This window comes from Schistocerca cancellata, chromosome 3, assembly GCF_023864275.1.
Source record: "Schistocerca cancellata isolate TAMUIC-IGC-003103 chromosome 3, iqSchCanc2.1, whole genome shotgun sequence".
Classification (NCBI taxonomy): Eukaryota; Metazoa; Arthropoda; class Insecta; order Orthoptera; family Acrididae; genus Schistocerca; species Schistocerca cancellata.
The window spans coordinates 806,020,592-806,038,897 of NC_064628.1; the positions used below are offsets into that span (position 1 = coordinate 806,020,592).

The window sequence follows — 18,306 nt, forward strand, 5'->3', positions numbered from 1 at the left end:
ACTTCCAGGCAACCAGTGCTTGCTGTAGATCGGTAGCCCACGCGGCAGATCCCTGTGATCTGTCGCATGTGTGTGGGGCTCTCATTGGCGAAGAAAAAGTGAAACCACAAATGTTATATGTGGAAATGAGTATTCATAAGAATCGTTTAGGAACATCCAGTAAGGGAGCTATTATCTGAGGACGACATTTCGTTCGAAAATCATTTTCGTCCGAGTAAAATCAATTCTTAAAGCCTTCTGAGTCACATTATTTGGATTTACACAAAAGTTTAATACATATATATGTCGCATTAAATTGCAAGTAAAATGACGATATCAGGCAACTGACGATGCTGAAAGACATGTATTGCATTTCGAATAGCACTTCTAAAGTTTTGTGTTGTCTGCAATGGGCTGAAATTACATCGGAAAATAAGGTTTTTGTCTCACCAGTTCAGCTTTGTCTTCTATTTTTAGAGTTGATCAACGATCTGATAAAAGTCACAGGTTCTGTAAATATACAGTTACCTTAATGGTATGGCATTTAATTTTGTAGCCAAACTTTGTACTACCGTGCAGAAGAATCATTACTCAATTATCGCGCCAATACGAACACTGTTGTGTTTACGTAGGATATTTATGGGGGCCAAGAGGAGCTTTAAATCTATGAAGTCACAAATAAATTTCCATTTCAGCATTTAACACTTACATTCAATACTCAACTCAAAAAACTGTTAGCATTATAAGGAAATAAAAAAAATAGCTTTCCAATATTGATTTTTCTGTTTTGCCAGCTATGGTCGAAGGTTGGCATCATTAACTTCTAATGTTGTTACCTGTGATCTCTGGTTGGTACTGTTGAGGTATAGTAACTTTGCTCTATATTTTTGCGGGAAAAGTTAAGCATCAGGTGTCAGCCTTCTTGTTGATTTAAGCGCAGAACTGCAAAATGGTCCGAACGCGAGCATCGAACGCAGCGAGCAAAGGTTGGTATTCTCTATTTATGAAATTAATGTGGATAAAACCTAAGGGCTGATGTGTAATTCATTCAGGAGTTTAAGTTTTGACAGTCAAGTGACACGGAGTCGTTCGTGATGTCGAAGCTCGATTTTGGTTCCCCGTTACAAGTCATTACGTTAATATAAAATTCTCCTTTATTTTATTTTGCAGATATTGACTAACATTTGTGGATGTTAAAGGAGCGTTAAGGATGTTCCCGTTTTCTTCACAGTAAAATTTACATCTCGGAACATGCGTTTTCGCACTGTTTTTCATATTTGTTTCGTTGCTCTTACAGCTGTTGCTGCTAAGGCACCGAGGAAGGTAGCGCCGGCACCAGCGCCTTCAAAGAAAAGTAAAAGCAAAGGTAGGTGCTTCACGAGTTTTTTTTTAGACAGCTACTAATCTGTGAGACCCAACAATGGGTTGTAGTAATAACTACTGATCGCATCGTCTTTTTTTCAGAACTTAATTTGTAGGGATTTCTTCAAAAAATCCTTATTGTATTTATGGCAGTTCTTGCAATTGAAGGTGGCTGCAGTGTTGTTACCAAAAATGAGTAAATTTCCATGTTGATTATGTTTGACTCGAACACGAAACATACACAGCTTCTAGATATTTTGAGTTAAATATTCAGTGTACTTCGTTCCATACAACTGTGGATCTAGCTTTTGTTACATCTTGTATGATGCTTTCAGGATAAGAAAGAGCATAAAAATAGTCTGTTCCCATTTATATTTTTCAGTGACTGATGTGAATTTAAAATGACTCATTCCACATTATTAAGATTTATCACCCAAAATGGTCTACAGAACATAAATTTAACTGAGGCGTTCATCAGATGACTGGTGTAGGGGGAACTTGAGAACGCAATACCACTACCAACCTGCAAGAGTACCATTCTCGTGCACTTGTTGATTTGCATTCTGATGTTAGTGAGATATGCTAACGCTTTCTTTCACCTTTCCACGGGATAGATTTCTGATGGTTATATTTGGTTTAGTGCTCTGTTGTCCAATGTAAGTGCCTTATGCAATCAGTTATTGGAGATATGCTAAGACTGCAGTTGTGTGAATTGCAAGTGTTGAACATATTTGTTGCTGTAGGTAGTACTCCTGTTTTTGTTCCAGGTTCAAAAAGTGGCAGTGGTAGACTTCCTCCAATAACAAAACAACCAATACCTGGTTGGCAGCGAAGTGTAGGTATTTTTTTCAAAAGTGGTGAGCCATCCTCTTCAAAGGTAATGTTAGTTTACTTTTTGTAATTGTATAAATTAGTTGAATTTGCGTAATGGTAAACTGTTGCGTCCCTATCAGAAAGAGGTTTGGCATAGTTTCCTCAAAGTTATTGCCTGTTTGTACCTCTCCTGTCTGATGTGCTATCATACTGCTAATAATGGGGTTAAGGCCTTTCATAGCAGTAATTCTTGTAATGTGTGAAATATGTAATGATTCATAAATTTTTACAGTGCTGTTTTTTGATAATTTTGATCAAAAATTGAGTAGTTAGAGAATATCCTTGCCTTCATCATTTCTGGTTTTTTTTATCCTTTTTGTACTTGAGGTGCGTAAGAACTTTGTTTGGTGACAATGTGGAAGGGTTAATCATAGCATCTAAAGATTGAGACAAAAACTTGAATATTACCTTCCCGCATGTTGAATGTTTCAACAAACTTAACATTGAAACTACAGTTCCTGTTGACATTTATATCTTGTGCATGATGAATGTAATGGTTTTTGATGTATGTATTTAAATTTCAGTTAGTAAGATATGTCTGATCAAATCTTGTTATGCCATTTCAGTTATTGGCAAAAAAAAAATTGACAATTTAGGCGATGAGGTTTCGCAGGATTTTGCATTTTGTAAGCCATAGTTTTTCTGAGAGTCTGATGGGTACTCGGAATAGCACAAGGAAGTGGTAAAATGTGGCCAGTGTATGATGTAAACTTTAAGCTTTCAGTGGGGAGGAGAGTAGAGTTGAGGTTGGAAAAGTGTTATGCACCAAATTAGATTAGTTGGTTCATTTATTGTTTTCGATTATTTAACGGTAAAGTAACAGGGAAGTGGACTTCTGAACAGATGAGAGGAAGCTAATACCTGTTGACGTGCAATAATTTATGGGTAATTAACGGAAAATGGTTTGTGTGCTCATGATTGTGAAAAAACCATGGAGAAATTTGCATCAGGCTGATTAGTGATTTGATGGTAGGTGGATCTATTGCTGTCTTGATAGATTCTGAAACTGACATAATCACATATGTACACAAATACTGTGATGAAATGGCTGTTGATAGTTCTTGCAAACAGTATAAAATTTTTCTGTAGATATTGAGTGGGTATAACAGACATTTATTAGATTGGTCCATAGCTTTGGACATCATCAATTTTTGCCCATCGTTTGCATGTATCTTCTTACAATGTGCTTTTCATGTAACTGTCTTCTCAACTGTATAGCGTGTTTTTGTATACAAAGGTGGTTTGATAAGTCTGGTAAATTTTTTTGTCTTCGTGTTTGATATCCTTGAGTATTCTGAGGATTGTATCCAGAATTTTAACAATGTACTGGGTGCAGTTTGTTGTTAACTGTCTGATTCATTGTGTTGACTGCAGTTGAAAATGGAAAAGTTTTGTGCTGTTATTAAACATTTTCATGTGGAAGGTTGGACTGCCACTCTGAAGTACCAAAGACGAATTGTGCTCTGGCCATCCAGTTGAGGCCGCCACAAAGGAAACTATGGGTGAAGCCATGTATGGTACTGAAAGACCAACAGACAAAAATTAGTGCTGAGACTGTAGGCATCTCAAGTCAGTGAGTGTATATCATCTTGCTTGCAGAATTGGCTACGAAACTGGGTACTGTGATTGCTTACAGTCAACCAAAAGTGCATCCGGATGAACATCAGCACAATGTCTGGAGACATTTACTTGCAGTCCACAAGACCTCAGACTGTTGATGACTTTGATCTGTCATGACTCACCAGAGTCAAACTGGCAATCAAAATGGAGGATAAAGGTTGGTGAAATTGCACCAAAGAAAGCAAAGATCATTTTGTTAGCTAGTAAGATTATGGCTACTGTTGATTAGAAATCCCAAGAAATTAGAGTAATCCTCATAGATTATTTGGAAAAAAGCAGAACCATAATTGGACTCTGTTATGCCTTATTGTTGGACCATTTGGAACTTGGGTTGGCTGAAAAAAGACAAAGGTTGACGCACACATCAGTGATAACAAAGGTAAAAGTGCATGAATTAGGCTTTCAATTGGTTCTTCGTGCACCCTATTCACTGGCTTCACCTCATGTGGCTTCTTCCTGTTCCCCAACGTGAGACTTCAGCTTGCTGGAAAGTAATTTTCATCAAATGGAGAAGTGATAACTTCGGTCAACGAGTATTTTGCAGAGTTTCACAGGACCTACTTGTCTGGTGTGATGAAAAAGCTGTATTGCTGGATCAAGGCTGTGTACTTCAAAGGTGACTGTTGAGAAGTGAAGGGAGTTGTTTACGAAAAAATTTTACTTGCTTTTTTAACAGGTTTATCAAACCAACCTCGTATTTTGGGTCTTTGTAATTCACCTTTGACAAGTTATGAGCCCTACTTTGCACTTAGGTCAGTCGAAATGACTTACTAAATATGTAAGGCCTCAGCTAATTTGTTTAAATTCTGATTTGATATTGTTGGAAGTTTTCTGTTACATAACATACATCCACACATTTTTAGCAGATAATTTTGGGTTTTGTGGTACAGAACAGTGGTAGACAGGAAAAGTCTCAACTTTAGTAGCTTGTGGAGTGATTCCCTTTGTATGGCAGGGGTCTATGTGAGTAAATCTGATTTGGGAAAGGTGCAGCAAGGCTCTTGCCTGACCTTCAGGGCATTTCTGGTTGATATTTGGATCAGTGTTATTTCTATCATTGTCTTCAACTTATGTTACATGAGGGAATCTCATATCGCTGTCAACACAGGGTTGGAGTGATAATTCTCCCTGGTTAGTGGTGATTCCAGGTCTTTCTAAATCTGATAAAGTAAAAGAAATCATGCAGATTTTATTTTTAAACAAGATCATCCACAAATTTTCAGAAGAGCACAGAAATTTAAGTTACCACCAGTGGTGCCATATTATCAGCTGCTGAGTATTTTTTTCCTGACATATCTTAAGGATTCAACTTCCAGGGGAATTAAGTTGGATCTATGAAATCTTAAAGGCACTGGAGATTGGGAATGAAGGCATTATGTGCTTTCTGTGTGCCACGAGGTAGAACATGGTCACTAGTCTTCTCAGCAGTCTGTAGATGTAATTTCGAGCTCAGGGGATAACTGGGAAGTGGTCATTCTGTAGTCATAAAACTTGGCACGGCCACCTCGTCCCACTCTCTCTTCAGACCTCAGCGCCCTATTATCTGTACATGTAAATGGTACATAGTAGTAAGAGACCATATGTAACATATGTTGTGTTCGCTAGATGATGTAATTGAAATAGTGTGATTCACATTTTGCATTTCTTTGTATCAGACAGTTGCAAATAGATGCAAAGTCTGAAACTTGATATATTGTTTTTAGATTAAGTGTTAAGAATTCTTGTAATGCTACAGGATCTAGATCCTGCAACTGAGGAAATGATGGATGAAAATACAGCAAATGGGAGTGAGCATTCAGAAGAAGAAACTGATGGAGCTGAGGAGAGGTCACAAGCAGAAAATGAAGAGGAAGAAGCAGAAAATGGAAAAGACGAAGAGAAGGAAGCAGAGAATGTAAAAGATGATGAGGAGGAAGATGATTAATGGTGTGTAGCATGATTTAAGGGAGTGTATCTATACAAAGTTTCTTACTTGAAGGATGAATGGAAATTCAAATTTTCGTCTGCAGCCAAATTTCCTATTAAAATCAAGAGCATCATTGAATTTTGCAGTCGGTTGTACTATTTGAATCTTTCATTCAAGATTAGCACAATTAATTTTTAAAATCTCAGCTTGCGTGTATAGCATGAAACATTTTTTAAGGGAAACTCCCCATTGCACCCCTGTCAGATTTATTGGTAAGATGACACAGTGCAGAGCCCATCAAAAACTGAAGATAAAGCACGAACACAAGAAGGTGGTGTATTGAACTGTCAAACATAGTTAAGTGGAAGAGTCATGGTGTTGGACTAGTAAGTAGACAACCCTCATATTATTCTCCCCCCCCCCCCCCCCCCCCCCCCAACATCTACTGTATGAACTTCTTCCGGTCATAGAAATGTTTGTTCTTTCTGTAGTCTTGGCAGTTGTCATACTACACGCTGTTTATAGAATATATGTAATAAATGGTGAAGTCAGGTGAGATACCAGATAGACGTCTCACATAAATGAAAACAGCAAATGTGTATGAACTATGTTACAACAAAGGAATTAGTGTCAAAACTTCTAAAGTGGAAAGCAACTTCAAAAGCGTTGAAAATGTGTTCAGACAGAACACAGAGAAACTGTGTGATTGTGAAACTATTGCATTCATTTGTTGCAGCTTATGTTACAAACTATTATGTTTCCATCATTTCCTTGGGCGCGATCACATTCATATGAACACCTAACCTGGCAAGAAGGCATATCTCGCTTAATATCAGGTGTACAAATTAGGTGTGTTAAGTCTTAGGACACACACACACATTGTCACTAATGAACACCTTTGGGATGTTTTGGAATGCAGACTTCATTCCAGGCCTCACAGACTGACACAGATAGCTCTCCTCGGGTCAGCACTTCAGCTACCATTCCCCAAGAAATCTTCCAGCACCTAATAGAATACACACCTGCAAGAGTGGAAACTGTCATTAAGGCTAAGGGTGGGCCAACACCATATTGAATACCAGAATTACCGATGGAGGGCACCACGAACTTGTCAGTCATTTTCAGCCAGGTGTCCGTATACTTTTGATCACATGGTGTAGGGCTCTTCCTTACAACTTTGTTGCAAATGAACATTACATGATACACAAATTTGAATACAATGAACAATGAGAGGAAAAAAGTCTTGGCAAGAGGGAGCTTTGAACAGGACTTGCCTGCTTTGCAGCTGAACACCATGACTACTTAACCACAATGCTGTGGCTCTTCCTCAATGCACTGTGTTTCAATTCTTGTGCTTGAATTGTTCACTGCTTTCTTCTTCTTCCTCTTCCTCCTCTACTATTTTGTTCCCCACAGTGTAATACACCTTCCTCCTTTTATGCTTGATCTGTGTTCAGTTTCTGACACTGTCCACTGGGCCCTCTTGCCACTAAATCTGAGGTGGTGCAATGGAAGTTTCCCTAGTAAGCTTATTGCTTATGTTGTATTGACTTAATTTTCATCAATGTTTTTTGTTTAGCAGGCCTAAATTATGAATAGGTTTTAGTGTACTATAATCTTTATTGTCCTTGATAGAAACATATATAGAGGTGTTTGATTCATTGAGTTTAAAGAGAACACTGTTTTGGTGCTAGCAGTTAAACGCATTTGTTGTGGCTTTTAAGTTTGCTTCCCAGAATTAGCTACACAATTGAATATCTCATTCTCAAAAATAGACTTCCTTGAGCTCATAGACTAGAACTCATTGTTAGTGCACTTCTGGTTTGCTAGATAACCACTATTGCACCATGAAACAATCATTGGGAAGCAATACTGACAAACTTTAATAGAAGTAATTACATCTTTCTCGTGTTGTGGTATAGTTGTAGTTAATAATTGGGGGGGGGGGGGCTGCAGATCGTCCTCTTTTAGAAACAAGAGACCTCTTGACAATTACACTGTAAGTGTAATCATTGTTCAGATATTTACAGAAGCTTGGAATGCTTCATATAACTGCTGCAGCATACATCCTTCCTAATCTGCTTACTGTGTTTATCTTCTGGTCTCCCTTTACAGTTTCTACATCCCACACCTATCTTCAATGCTAAATTGATCACTTTGTTTCAGAATGTGTCCTGTCAATGGACATCTTCTTTTCGTCAAGTAGTGCCACAAATTTCTTGTCTTCCCAATTCTATTCAGTACCTCATTAGTTTCATGATTTACCCATCTAATCTTCAGCATTCTTCTGTAGCACCAAATTTCAAACACTTGTGCCACCCAGGACATTCTATTTTTGCATTATAAGTTTCATCTTGACAATGAGTAGACAGTTCTTAATTCATTTTGTATGTTATTTTACAGCCATGAATTTTGGGAGTGGATTACACTTCCCGAGAGACCAACCTAATGACGAAGACTGTTAGTTTTATTGCAGAAGAATTAAATTAGAAATAATCATATTTTAGTTATATATCAATATTATTTTTGTATTTAGAGAAAGAATTAAGATCTGATGTATGGTGTCCAGAGTACAATATCAATTTGTGTAGATTTATAATGAAGAAACTGATAGTACCTGGCAAGGCATTTTTTGCTTTCAGAACCAAATGTAATGGTACCTGTTCCCCACTTTCTTTCTTTCTCTCTCTCTCTCTCCCTTCCCCCCCCCCCCCCCTCATTGCCTCTCATATTTAGTAAAATTGTATCTCTTTATTTCATTGTTCATTTGTGTAATCATGGGTATATTGCAATAAAGAAAGTATTAATTTTATTTACTTTTGAATTGTAATTAGGTAAGGTATTTTTTCACATTGTCTTTGGCTTTGTAACTGCATGTGGATTATGATGCATGTTTCTCACTTAAACATTGTCTTATTAGCATATGCAATACAAAATTGTTCTGGCTAGAACAAGTCCCTCCTGGTGTAACATCCCTTGCAGAGGGCTTGTATTAAAATGTATCTCCTGCCTGAAGACACATTAAAATAATGGTGATTAACGATTCAGTGAGTCAAGAGGTAGGAGCAGTTGCAGTGTAGACTGGTAAGGTGCTGCATGTTCACTGTGTTGCTTGTGTATATGAGTAAAGCTTACAGTGTAGACAGGCATGATCCTTTGGGAGTATGGGGACTAGTATTAAGCCCGAGCTGTTCAAACAATACTTAATCTAAAAAATTGATTTATCTATTTATTGAAGCTAAGTGCCATGCAGAATATGATCTGTGTTTATCAGATGCCACGGGCAAATAATATAAACAGTATGTTAGTTTACACAATGTGACCTCAATGTAAAATCTGAGTTGTTGTGTTTTTGGGCATACTAACTTTCATCATAAGTGGCTCACCTGCAACTTTGGTGTAAGGAATAATTTGCAGACAGTTTTATCAAGGCAAAAGGAAGGATGATTTGTATAGTTCGGTGTTTGATTGGGATGTACATGGTTTTGTCACCATCAGTAAAGATGATGTGTAATGAAAGCATTTGATTCACCACTTATTCATCTAAGGTCTAGAAACATTGACAATATAAGCAGTTTTCAAACAACTTACGGGAATTCAGCCAGGGAATATTAACAGTGACTGCCAATATTTTGGCCGGAGCACACCCTGCCATTTTAAAGGCAATTGGCAGGGTGTGCTACCGCTGTAATATCGGCGGTCGCTATTAATACTACCTGGCTGAATTCCCGTAAGTTGTTTGAAAATTGTATACGCCAGGAGAAACTCGGGTCTCACTATATAAGCAGTGCCTAACTTGACCCACCATAATCCATCAGAGGACAACCAATCTGTAAAACATGCTCACTTTTGTTATAGAGAACATGCACACTTGGCTTGACCATTTACTAATGCAGATGACTGCATATGTCTCCTGTGGAGTGGAAGGTATGCATAATTTCAGAATTTGTGCATTTTCTTACCTAGACTTACAGATGGGCCAAACGGTTATTTTGAAGTAACTGTTATCACGGTTAGTTATTCTTTTATAACTGTTATTTTTAACAGTTATAAATATCAGTTATTTTTTTCTACTGAATACTCTAGATGGGTTTACAGTTAACTAACAAAGTAGGTGGAATCTATCAATTTAGTTATCAGTTAATAAGAACTGCAAAGTGGCAGGAATGTTGTATGCATTGTGCCATAACCTTAGATAATTAACTGTCTGGTACATTTTAATTTGTTTGGATGGTTACTGGTTTTTCATATTACATGTATGTACGTTACCAGTCACTGGTAGTAATATTATCCTTGCAGCTGCAACAGAAAGTATGTGGAACTTTGTAACAGCACTATTTAAGTGGAATGTAAATTAATATTATTATTTTATGACCTGACTGACCAACACTTCAGACCTTATGAAGAAATCGTAAATTGGTTCTATTCGTGGATGGCTTCAAAGATGAACAATTTTTTCGACGCAGGATTTGTACACTGCCCGAAAGGTGGGAGAAAGTAGTGGCCAGCGATGGAAAATACTTTGAATGATACATTTGTAACCAATTTGTTCCATTATAGCCTCAAATGTTGGCCAAAAATTGGCGGAAGCAAAGTTGTACGCCTTGTACCATAGTAGCTGATCAGTGCTAGTTGTGTACACTGTTGTGTAGTTGTCAGCAATTGTAAGACAGACAATAAAATATTGCTCCTCCAACTTCAAATCACCCCGCAGTAGCTGCACTACATACAACTCTGCTCCTGAGGTAGGCAGCAGTCCTAATTTAGGTCATGGCCTAATTCACAAACAGCAATTAAAATTAAGCAAATCTTAAAATGTTACTGTGTCAGTGAGTATTCTTGTTTGTTATTGAGCAAGAAAATACTCATCTAAGAAGTTCTTAATGTTGGTTCACATTTTTGGATTTAGCTGTTAGTTGCTAAATGCATACTATTATAAAAATATGGCTGAGAACCATGGGGCACATGGGCATTTGATTAGGGCCATGCAACCACTAATCTAATGGATAACAAAATTAACTTCAAAGACAGAGTGAAATCATATTTCCTTGACAACTCCTTCTCCACAGATTTATTTAAAAATGGTTAATTTTGTGTGTGTGTGTGTGTGTGTGTGTGTGTGTGTGTGTGTGTGTGTGTGTGTGTGTGTGTGGGGGGGGGGGTCAGTTTGCTGTCATATTTTGTTGTTGACAAAGAGAATTATGAGTGTAAACTAACAATTCCACATTACAGCGACAAAATGCATTTGTTTAAGTATGTCGAATACAGCCGATAACCTCGACAGGCAAACCTCCCCTTTCTGACTGTTTCCAATTCATACCTGAAAATAACAGGTGGCTAGCTGTCAAAATGAGTTTTTGACAAATTTCTGACAACATTCTCATGAGCTATTGGAGCATAGTAAACACTGGGAAAAGCTTAAAGTTCACAACTAACAAACTAAGTAGCTGATTCCCCTTGGGCAATATTTCAAGAATTATTGTTATGACTCACCTTTTAAGGATACAAATTCCCAATGAGGAAAGGCCAGGACGTTTTCATCTGCTGTACAGGACGGGGCAAATAAAAATGGCCCAGAGAACAGTTTCAAGGTACAAAGAAACACAACAGAGGAAAGGAAATACAGTACTAAACTGACTACAGCAGATGTTGAAAGTGACCATCATTCATCCCTTGGCACTTTCGGGCCCTGGTCAGCAAGTTGCTGAAGGCAGAGCAAAGCTGGACTGCTGGAATTGATGCAGTCTCATCCAGAATGTTCTGCTGTAGTTCTTGAAAACTGAGGGTTGTTGGGATACACCTTAGACTTGAGGGCTCCCCACACAACGTAATCGCACACTTGACACATCAGGTGATGTGGGTGGCCAGCTAGGGCTATGACCTGAGGTAAAAACTCTGAGGCACGAAGATTGAGCAAATGTGCTACAAGGTTTGTCCGGCTGTATGGGCAGTTGCTTCACCTTGTTGGAAATAACTGTAGGTCCTCTCCTCCTCACACAAATGGCTTCAAAATTTTGGCACTGTAACGCTGCCAAAGTCGGCATCTAATGATAGAAGGTGGGACCAATATTGCTTTGTGCAGACATTACGCACCAAACTCCAGCCTCTTGATCATGCAGTGGTGTTTCACGGACACTATGTGGATTCTCTGCTGCTCAGAACCTGTGTTTCTGTTAGTTGACATCACCACTCGGGTGAAACTAGGTTTCATTAGACAAAAACAGATGCATATACAAGCCATTCATTGTTATCTCAGTGAACAGCCACTCACAAAACTGGAGGCGCTGAGGAGCATCTGCTGGTTTTAATGCATGACGAAGACACTCGGTAGGGCTGCATGAGCAGGTTCAGGTGGAGTACTCGTTCATGTGATGGACATGATATGCCGGACTCTTGTGAGAGATGTCGGGTTGATTTGGTAGAACCCTGAAGCATTTCCTGGAGAACTGCAGCCACATTTACTGGTGTGCTGGTGCATTTAGGAATATTTGACTTGTTCAAAACAGATCTTGTCTGACACCATTTTCGGACTAAGCATTGCATGGCACTCTTTGCTGGCAGTTTGACATCATTAAATTTCTCAGCAAACAACTGATCAGTCTGTTTCCACGACTGTTGTCACACAACTTTCCACAACGAACACCCGCTGCTACACTATATCATTGCTCCTCTCACACTGACACAACTCGCACTACTCTCTGAACTGGTTTGGGTAATGTGGCGGGCGTACGTTTGGTATGCGCCTCACAGGGTGTGGTTATGTGCACACATCCACTCACTCAGGCCACTTTTATTTGTCCCACCCTTTATGCAAATGATATGCTGATATACAAAAGTTTTTCAAAATCAGGGTCTTCAAACCAAGGACTGTTATCACCTTCTTTTGTTCCAGTGTCTACATTGTAATACTATCATTACTGCTATCTGAGTATGTGCCTGAACCATCTGACTGTAAATTTACAGTGATAAGTTCAATATCTGCATACATGTTGCCCTTCCTAGCAAAGTCCTCTTCTGGAATCCATTCAGCATGCTGCGTGCAGACCGCCCACGCTGAGGTGGAGAAGTTGTCTGTTGCTTCATGGAAAAGTGATTGTTTTCTGTGTAACAGCTGAATGATGACTGGCAATGTCCATTACAATGACTATGGAGTGAGTTGGTACAAGAACTGTCCGATGAACCAGTTCTTGAAAGTGACAGTGTTCATTTCCAAATGGTAGTCAGTGCTTGTACACCTAAATAAAAGTTTGCTCTCAGTAACAAAACCAGAAAGAGAGCCAGCATGTCGAATAATTATTCGAGAACCTTTTCCTATGAAAGTTTTACTGGAGTGGTTTTGATTAACCTGTATTTCATCAAGGTACTATGTTGAACTACCTTCTTCTCTTATTTTGTGCATAGATTTCAGAAATATGTTTGTGCTGCAGTTATGTAAGTACTTTCCATTATGAAATTTCTTACATCATTACTTTTAACATATTTGAATCCAGTGTCTTAAAATTCTTTGCATTGACAAAGTGCTACTCTCTGAAGCCAATTTTCACATGCATAAATGTAACAAGTTTTTGTGATGTCTGATACCATTTATATAAATTTCAAAGACGGATTGCCTTAAAAATTTTTGTCAAAACCAACTGTTTGTGATATTGATCTTTAGCGATTTCCATTTCTTTCCAGCTGACACGAAGCCAAATTTTCTGATGTTTCTACAGATCTTACACTTTTGCTTAGAATTCGCTGTACAGTTATTCTACTGACATCACATGCGTCTGCAGTCCATTCTTGTATCTTCAGGCTGTCAACAATAGATATAGATCCATGTGTAAAAAAATTGTAGACATGGTGAAGGCCAATTCACACTGCCGTTACGACACCATCACATTAGGGTGTATTCACACTGTTACAAGTTGCGTTTTTATTTTTTTTATTTTATTTTATTATTTTTTTTTTCCTGAAACTGACCACTAACATATTTCAGAGGTTTATATGCAAATTCCCTTTATCAAGTAGTCTGTCAGTACTCTTCCCGTAATTGCAGATTGAGATTAGCATTGCCAGTGGCTGTATTTTGCTTCACTTCTCCCTAACTTATATAACCTCTGCTGGTCCCAAAAACTGGAAAGCTCGTGAGATGGATACGCGAGATATGTCTCTTTTAAGAATAATTCGATGCTATCAAACTGTTTCACTCTGGGCAGGCGCCTGTCTGCAGGTCGTGAGCCTGGCATTATTGCTCCTCCCAGTCTGCTTTCCAGAAGGGGTGGGGAACACAAATTCATTCTTGAAGGAAATCTGGATTTCTTCACAAAAGCTGCTGAGAGATCTCTAGGCAGGTGTATCTACCCTCAAGGTGTATGAATGTTCGTTACAGTACCTGAGAGTAACATCTAGTTTAAACTTTCATAATACAGCCTCCCGATTTGCTGACATTGTCATTTTCGGCAGTGCTCGCGCTTTCATGCTGTGCTTACGTGCAGAGCTTCTCATTTGTCTACTTCAGAACCACGTCAGGAAATGGGAGAAATCTCCCAACTCTAACAGCCTTTGAGTGGTTGGCTCAGGTATGCAATAAAGTGACAAAAGTCATAGTGTACCTTTTAATATGATGTCAGACCTCCTTTTGCCTGGCATAGCCCAGCCATCTCAACATGGCGTGGACTCATCGTGTCATTGGAATCCCCTGTATAAATGTTGAGCCCTGCTGCCTGCATAGCTGTCCATAATTGCGAAAGTGTTGCCAGTGCAGATTTTGTGCACAAACTGACCTCTGTCACGTGCAATAAATGTTTGATGGGATTCAGGTCAGGTGACCTGGGTGGCCCAATCATTTGCTCAATTTGTTCACAATGTTCTTCAGACCAGTTGTGAACAATTGTGGCGCGGCAACATGGCACATTGTCATCCATAAAAAATTCCATTGTTGTTTGAGAACATGAAGTCCATGAATGGCTGCAGATTGTCTCCAAGTAGCCGAATAAAACCTTTTCAGTCGGTGATCGGTTCAGCTAGCCCAGGGGATCCAATCCATTCCATGTAAATAAAGCCAACACCATTACATAGCCACCAACACCTTGTCGACAACTTGGGTCCGTGGCTTGGTGGGGTCCATGTCACACTGGAATCGTACCATCAGTGCCTACCAGCTGAAATCGGGAGTCATCTGATCAGAGCACGGTTTTCGAGACACTGCAGGTGCCGTTCAAAGTGTAACATATGTTTTTCATACATCACACATTGAATTCTGCAGTGATTTCACCCAATGTTGCTTGTGTGGTAGCACTGACAACTCTATGCCAACTCCACTGCCCTCAGTCGATAAGTGAAGACTGTCAGCCACTGCACTGTCCGTTGTGAGAGGTAATGCCTGAAATTTGGTATTCTCAGCACTCTCTTGACACGATGGATCTCGAATGTTGAATACCCTTATGGTATTTAAATGGAATGTCCCCTGCATCTAGCTCCAACTAACATTCCACGTTCAAAGTCTGTTAATTCCCGTCGTGTGTCCATAAATGAGTCGGGAACATTCTCCCGTACGAATCACGTGAGTGCGCTGCCCTCTTATACCTTGTCTATGCGATACTGCCGACGTTTGTGCAATCGCTATCCTACGACTTCTGTCACCTCAGTGTAATGTGTCAGAAAAGAGTAGGAGATTGTTTAATGCTGTTACTCATTTTGAATTCATCGGAACTAAGGATTTCTGGTCTCAGTGGGCAGCAATTTCCAATTCTGGCAGCAAGCCAGCCGAGTTTCAGGCAGCTTTTAGAGAAAACTTGGGTTTAGTTCTTTGTAAAGTAAGGACTTCTTCCCAGACTTCGTAAAGTACACACCTCAGGAGAGATGACTGATGATACGAGCCTTGCTGCCACTGGGGCGATATCTGTATTCGAGAACTAAGTACAGAAAGGTGTCTGAAAGCTTATCCTCCAGCTGCTGCTGCCAGCCTGTTTATGTATGCCCTGGCTGGTCGGTAAGGCGGCATATCATCGCGCCCACCAAAGCAGTTTAGAAACGAATATTACTTGCTTCCTTCAGAAAGCGTGTCCATAATCTTAGTCACACATCCAGCTTGTCACTCTCAATGTGCATTTTGGCAATCTCATGGTGTTCGCTGCTATTTTTCCGTGTACTTGCAACATCCAATTAAGAACCTATGCAGTTACTGGCCTTGTCTGTGAGTTATTAACGTATTTGTTTTATCCTGTCTATCAACCTGTGCCACTTTAAGCAATATCCCTTATCCGACTGTTCGTGGTTCTTTGGAAGACATCAGTGGGTAACATTCACATTCAAAGTCAGTAAATTATTAGTTTCCATTCATAGCTAAAAGATCTCTCCTGCCAGCAATATGTCTATGTGACTGGTGTGGTACCCATTGTTTCATGCTTAATTGGGCCATTTAAATGATGCATTTTCCATTGCACATCAGTATCCCTGTTTTCAGTTAACTTGCATGATCATGTGAGGTGGTTTCTCATTGTGTTGGGCACCAGAATTGGTTTTATGCATACTAGTGCACCTCTGACCACAGCTGACACTCCACAAAGTCATTTCATGTCATGTGATCTCAACCTGCATGGCTGTCCTCAACTATTTTCAATCTATTACGGTACACACACACACACACACACACACACACACACACACACACCAGTTTATCGGCTTACTGATCAGCTTCATGGAATCAGTACACATCACAACTGAAAGCACTCGGGGATTACAGTGCCACCCTGTTTTTGTTGCTGGAAGTGAACAGTTTGTAGTAATTTCAACAAGATGCCGCTCAGTTTTATTCACAAACAAAAACTGGGATTTGTTTGATTATTCAGAGGTAATAATACAAAAGAAACTGAAAGAAATCTGTGGGTAAAAAAAGTTACGAATGGAAAGAAAGAAATTCTGTTATGTGAGGTGGTGTGTGCCGATGATTTTCATAGGTATCTAAGATCTCCACACAAAGTATGTCTGATGACCCATGGCAGTTAGTAACTCTGATGAACCACCAAGGGCTCTACATTTGAGGACGCGCACTCCTTGAGTGTATCAATGGACATAAGATTGTCTTTGTATACTTTGTCTTGAATAGTCAAATTATTATCAGACTAGAGTGGAGATGCGTGGCGTAATGTCACATTCAGGAGGACGACGGTTCAATCCCGCGTCCGGCCATCCTGATTTAGGTTTTCTGTGATTTCCCTAAATCACTCCAGGCAAATGCTGAGATGGTTCCTCAGAAAGAACCCAGCCGACTTCCTTCCCCATCCTTCCATAATCCAATGAGACCGATGACCTCGCTGTCTGGTCTCCTTCCCCAAACAACCCAACCCAACCCTGGCTTAATGTCCTGGGATGCAGAGGCCAGTGTCAAAATACAGGAGTGTGGTATGTGTATGACCAGGTAGAAGTGGAAGTGGTGTAAAAATTCCATCCCTAGATTCAGTTGTGTGATGTCGTTAAGAGAGAATGTCCACATGAGCTGGTGGAACAATGACAGTTGCAGGGTCTGGATCATGGATCCGTGCACGATGATTGACAAGCTGGGAGCCTCATGCAGTTGGTAAAGGATCCTTGTGGGGGAAGGTAGACAGATGAAGAAAGTGAGGTGGTAAACATGGTGTTCAAGGATCTGGAGTTATTTATAGAACTTGGGTGTATAGCAAAGGATGGTGGGGTGTGGGATCAGAGATTTGTACGTGTGAAGGACAGTGGAAAAAATGTTTAAATGTGTGTGAATTGCTGTGGGGCCAAACTGCTGAGGTCATTGGTCCCTAGACTTACACAGTACTTAAACTAACTCACGCTAAGAACACCACACACACCCATGCCCAAGGGAGGACTCGAACCTCCGGCGGGAGGGGCTGCGCAATCCGTGACATGGGCCTCAAACCACGCGGCCACTAAGGACAGTGGAGAGATGTAGTCCCTATGTTGAGTCAGTTAGTAGTTTTGGTCTGTTGGGGACTATCTGCTGGATAGTTAGTAAATGAGGTTTCCACATTCATTGCTTGTTGAAGGTTAATCCAAGATATTTTAGTGTTTTATTTAGCTGGATAGAACAGTTATAAGTATGGAGGTGGAAGGTGCAGATAGTCATATGCTTTCCCTAGGTCAAGGAAAACAAAGATGACAGATTTATAGTTGGTGAACTGTTGGGATAGAAGGTGGGTGAGGTTCAGAAGTTGATCGCCAGTGGAGGTGGTGGCACAGAAACCACACTGGGCAATAGGAAGCAGATTGTGTTGATGCAGATGTCAGTGGATGCATCAGGAGAGAATGGATTCAAAGACCTTGCCAAACACTGAGATGCTGCAGATGGGACTGTAGAAGGAGGTACCAGTGGTGGTTTATTCAGTTTGAGGAAAAGTAGCATTTTGGAGGTTTTCCACAGATCGAGGTTGTGACCTGTGGAGGGGGTTGTGGTATTCAGGGTTGCAAGCGTGATGAGAAAGGTGATACGGTAGTCTCAGAGGTGTCGACAGGTAATATAGTTGTCACAGGGGATGTCTTGTGTTTTTTATGTAGTACTTGTTTGATGTCTTGTGCTTTGATTGAGTTGTTTAATG

General features: G+C 39.8%; 1 protein-coding gene across 1 annotated transcript; it reads left to right on the forward strand.

Moving 5' to 3' along the window:
* Positions 1-841: 841 nt before the first annotated feature.
* On the forward strand, positions 842-8,451 carry LOC126177073 (PCNA-associated factor-like). The gene is made up of 5 exons (XM_049924312.1): positions 842-965; positions 1,277-1,345; positions 2,109-2,218; positions 5,570-5,760; positions 8,144-8,451. Exons 1-4 carry the CDS (start codon positions 929-931, stop codon positions 5,756-5,758), a joined length of 405 nt encoding a protein of 134 aa, XP_049780269.1. The 5' UTR covers positions 842-928; the 3' UTR covers positions 5,759-5,760; positions 8,144-8,451.
* Positions 8,452-18,306: the final 9,855 nt, after the last annotated feature.

What these genes read in the sequence shown, in the direction of transcription:
- LOC126177073 (XM_049924312.1), top strand. Translation starts at nt 929, where the DNA reads ATGGTCCGAACGCGAGCATCGAACGCAGCGAGCAAAG. An exon ending in AAAGAAAAGTAAAAGCAAAG is followed by an intron (nt 1,346 to 2,108) that starts GTAGGTGCTTCA and finishes TTTTTGTTCCAG; the next exon opens with GTTCAAAAAGTGGCAGTGGT. An exon ending in GTGAGCCATCCTCTTCAAAG is followed by an intron (nt 2,219 to 5,569) that starts GTAATGTTAGTT and finishes GTAATGCTACAG; the next exon opens with GATCTAGATCCTGCAACTGA.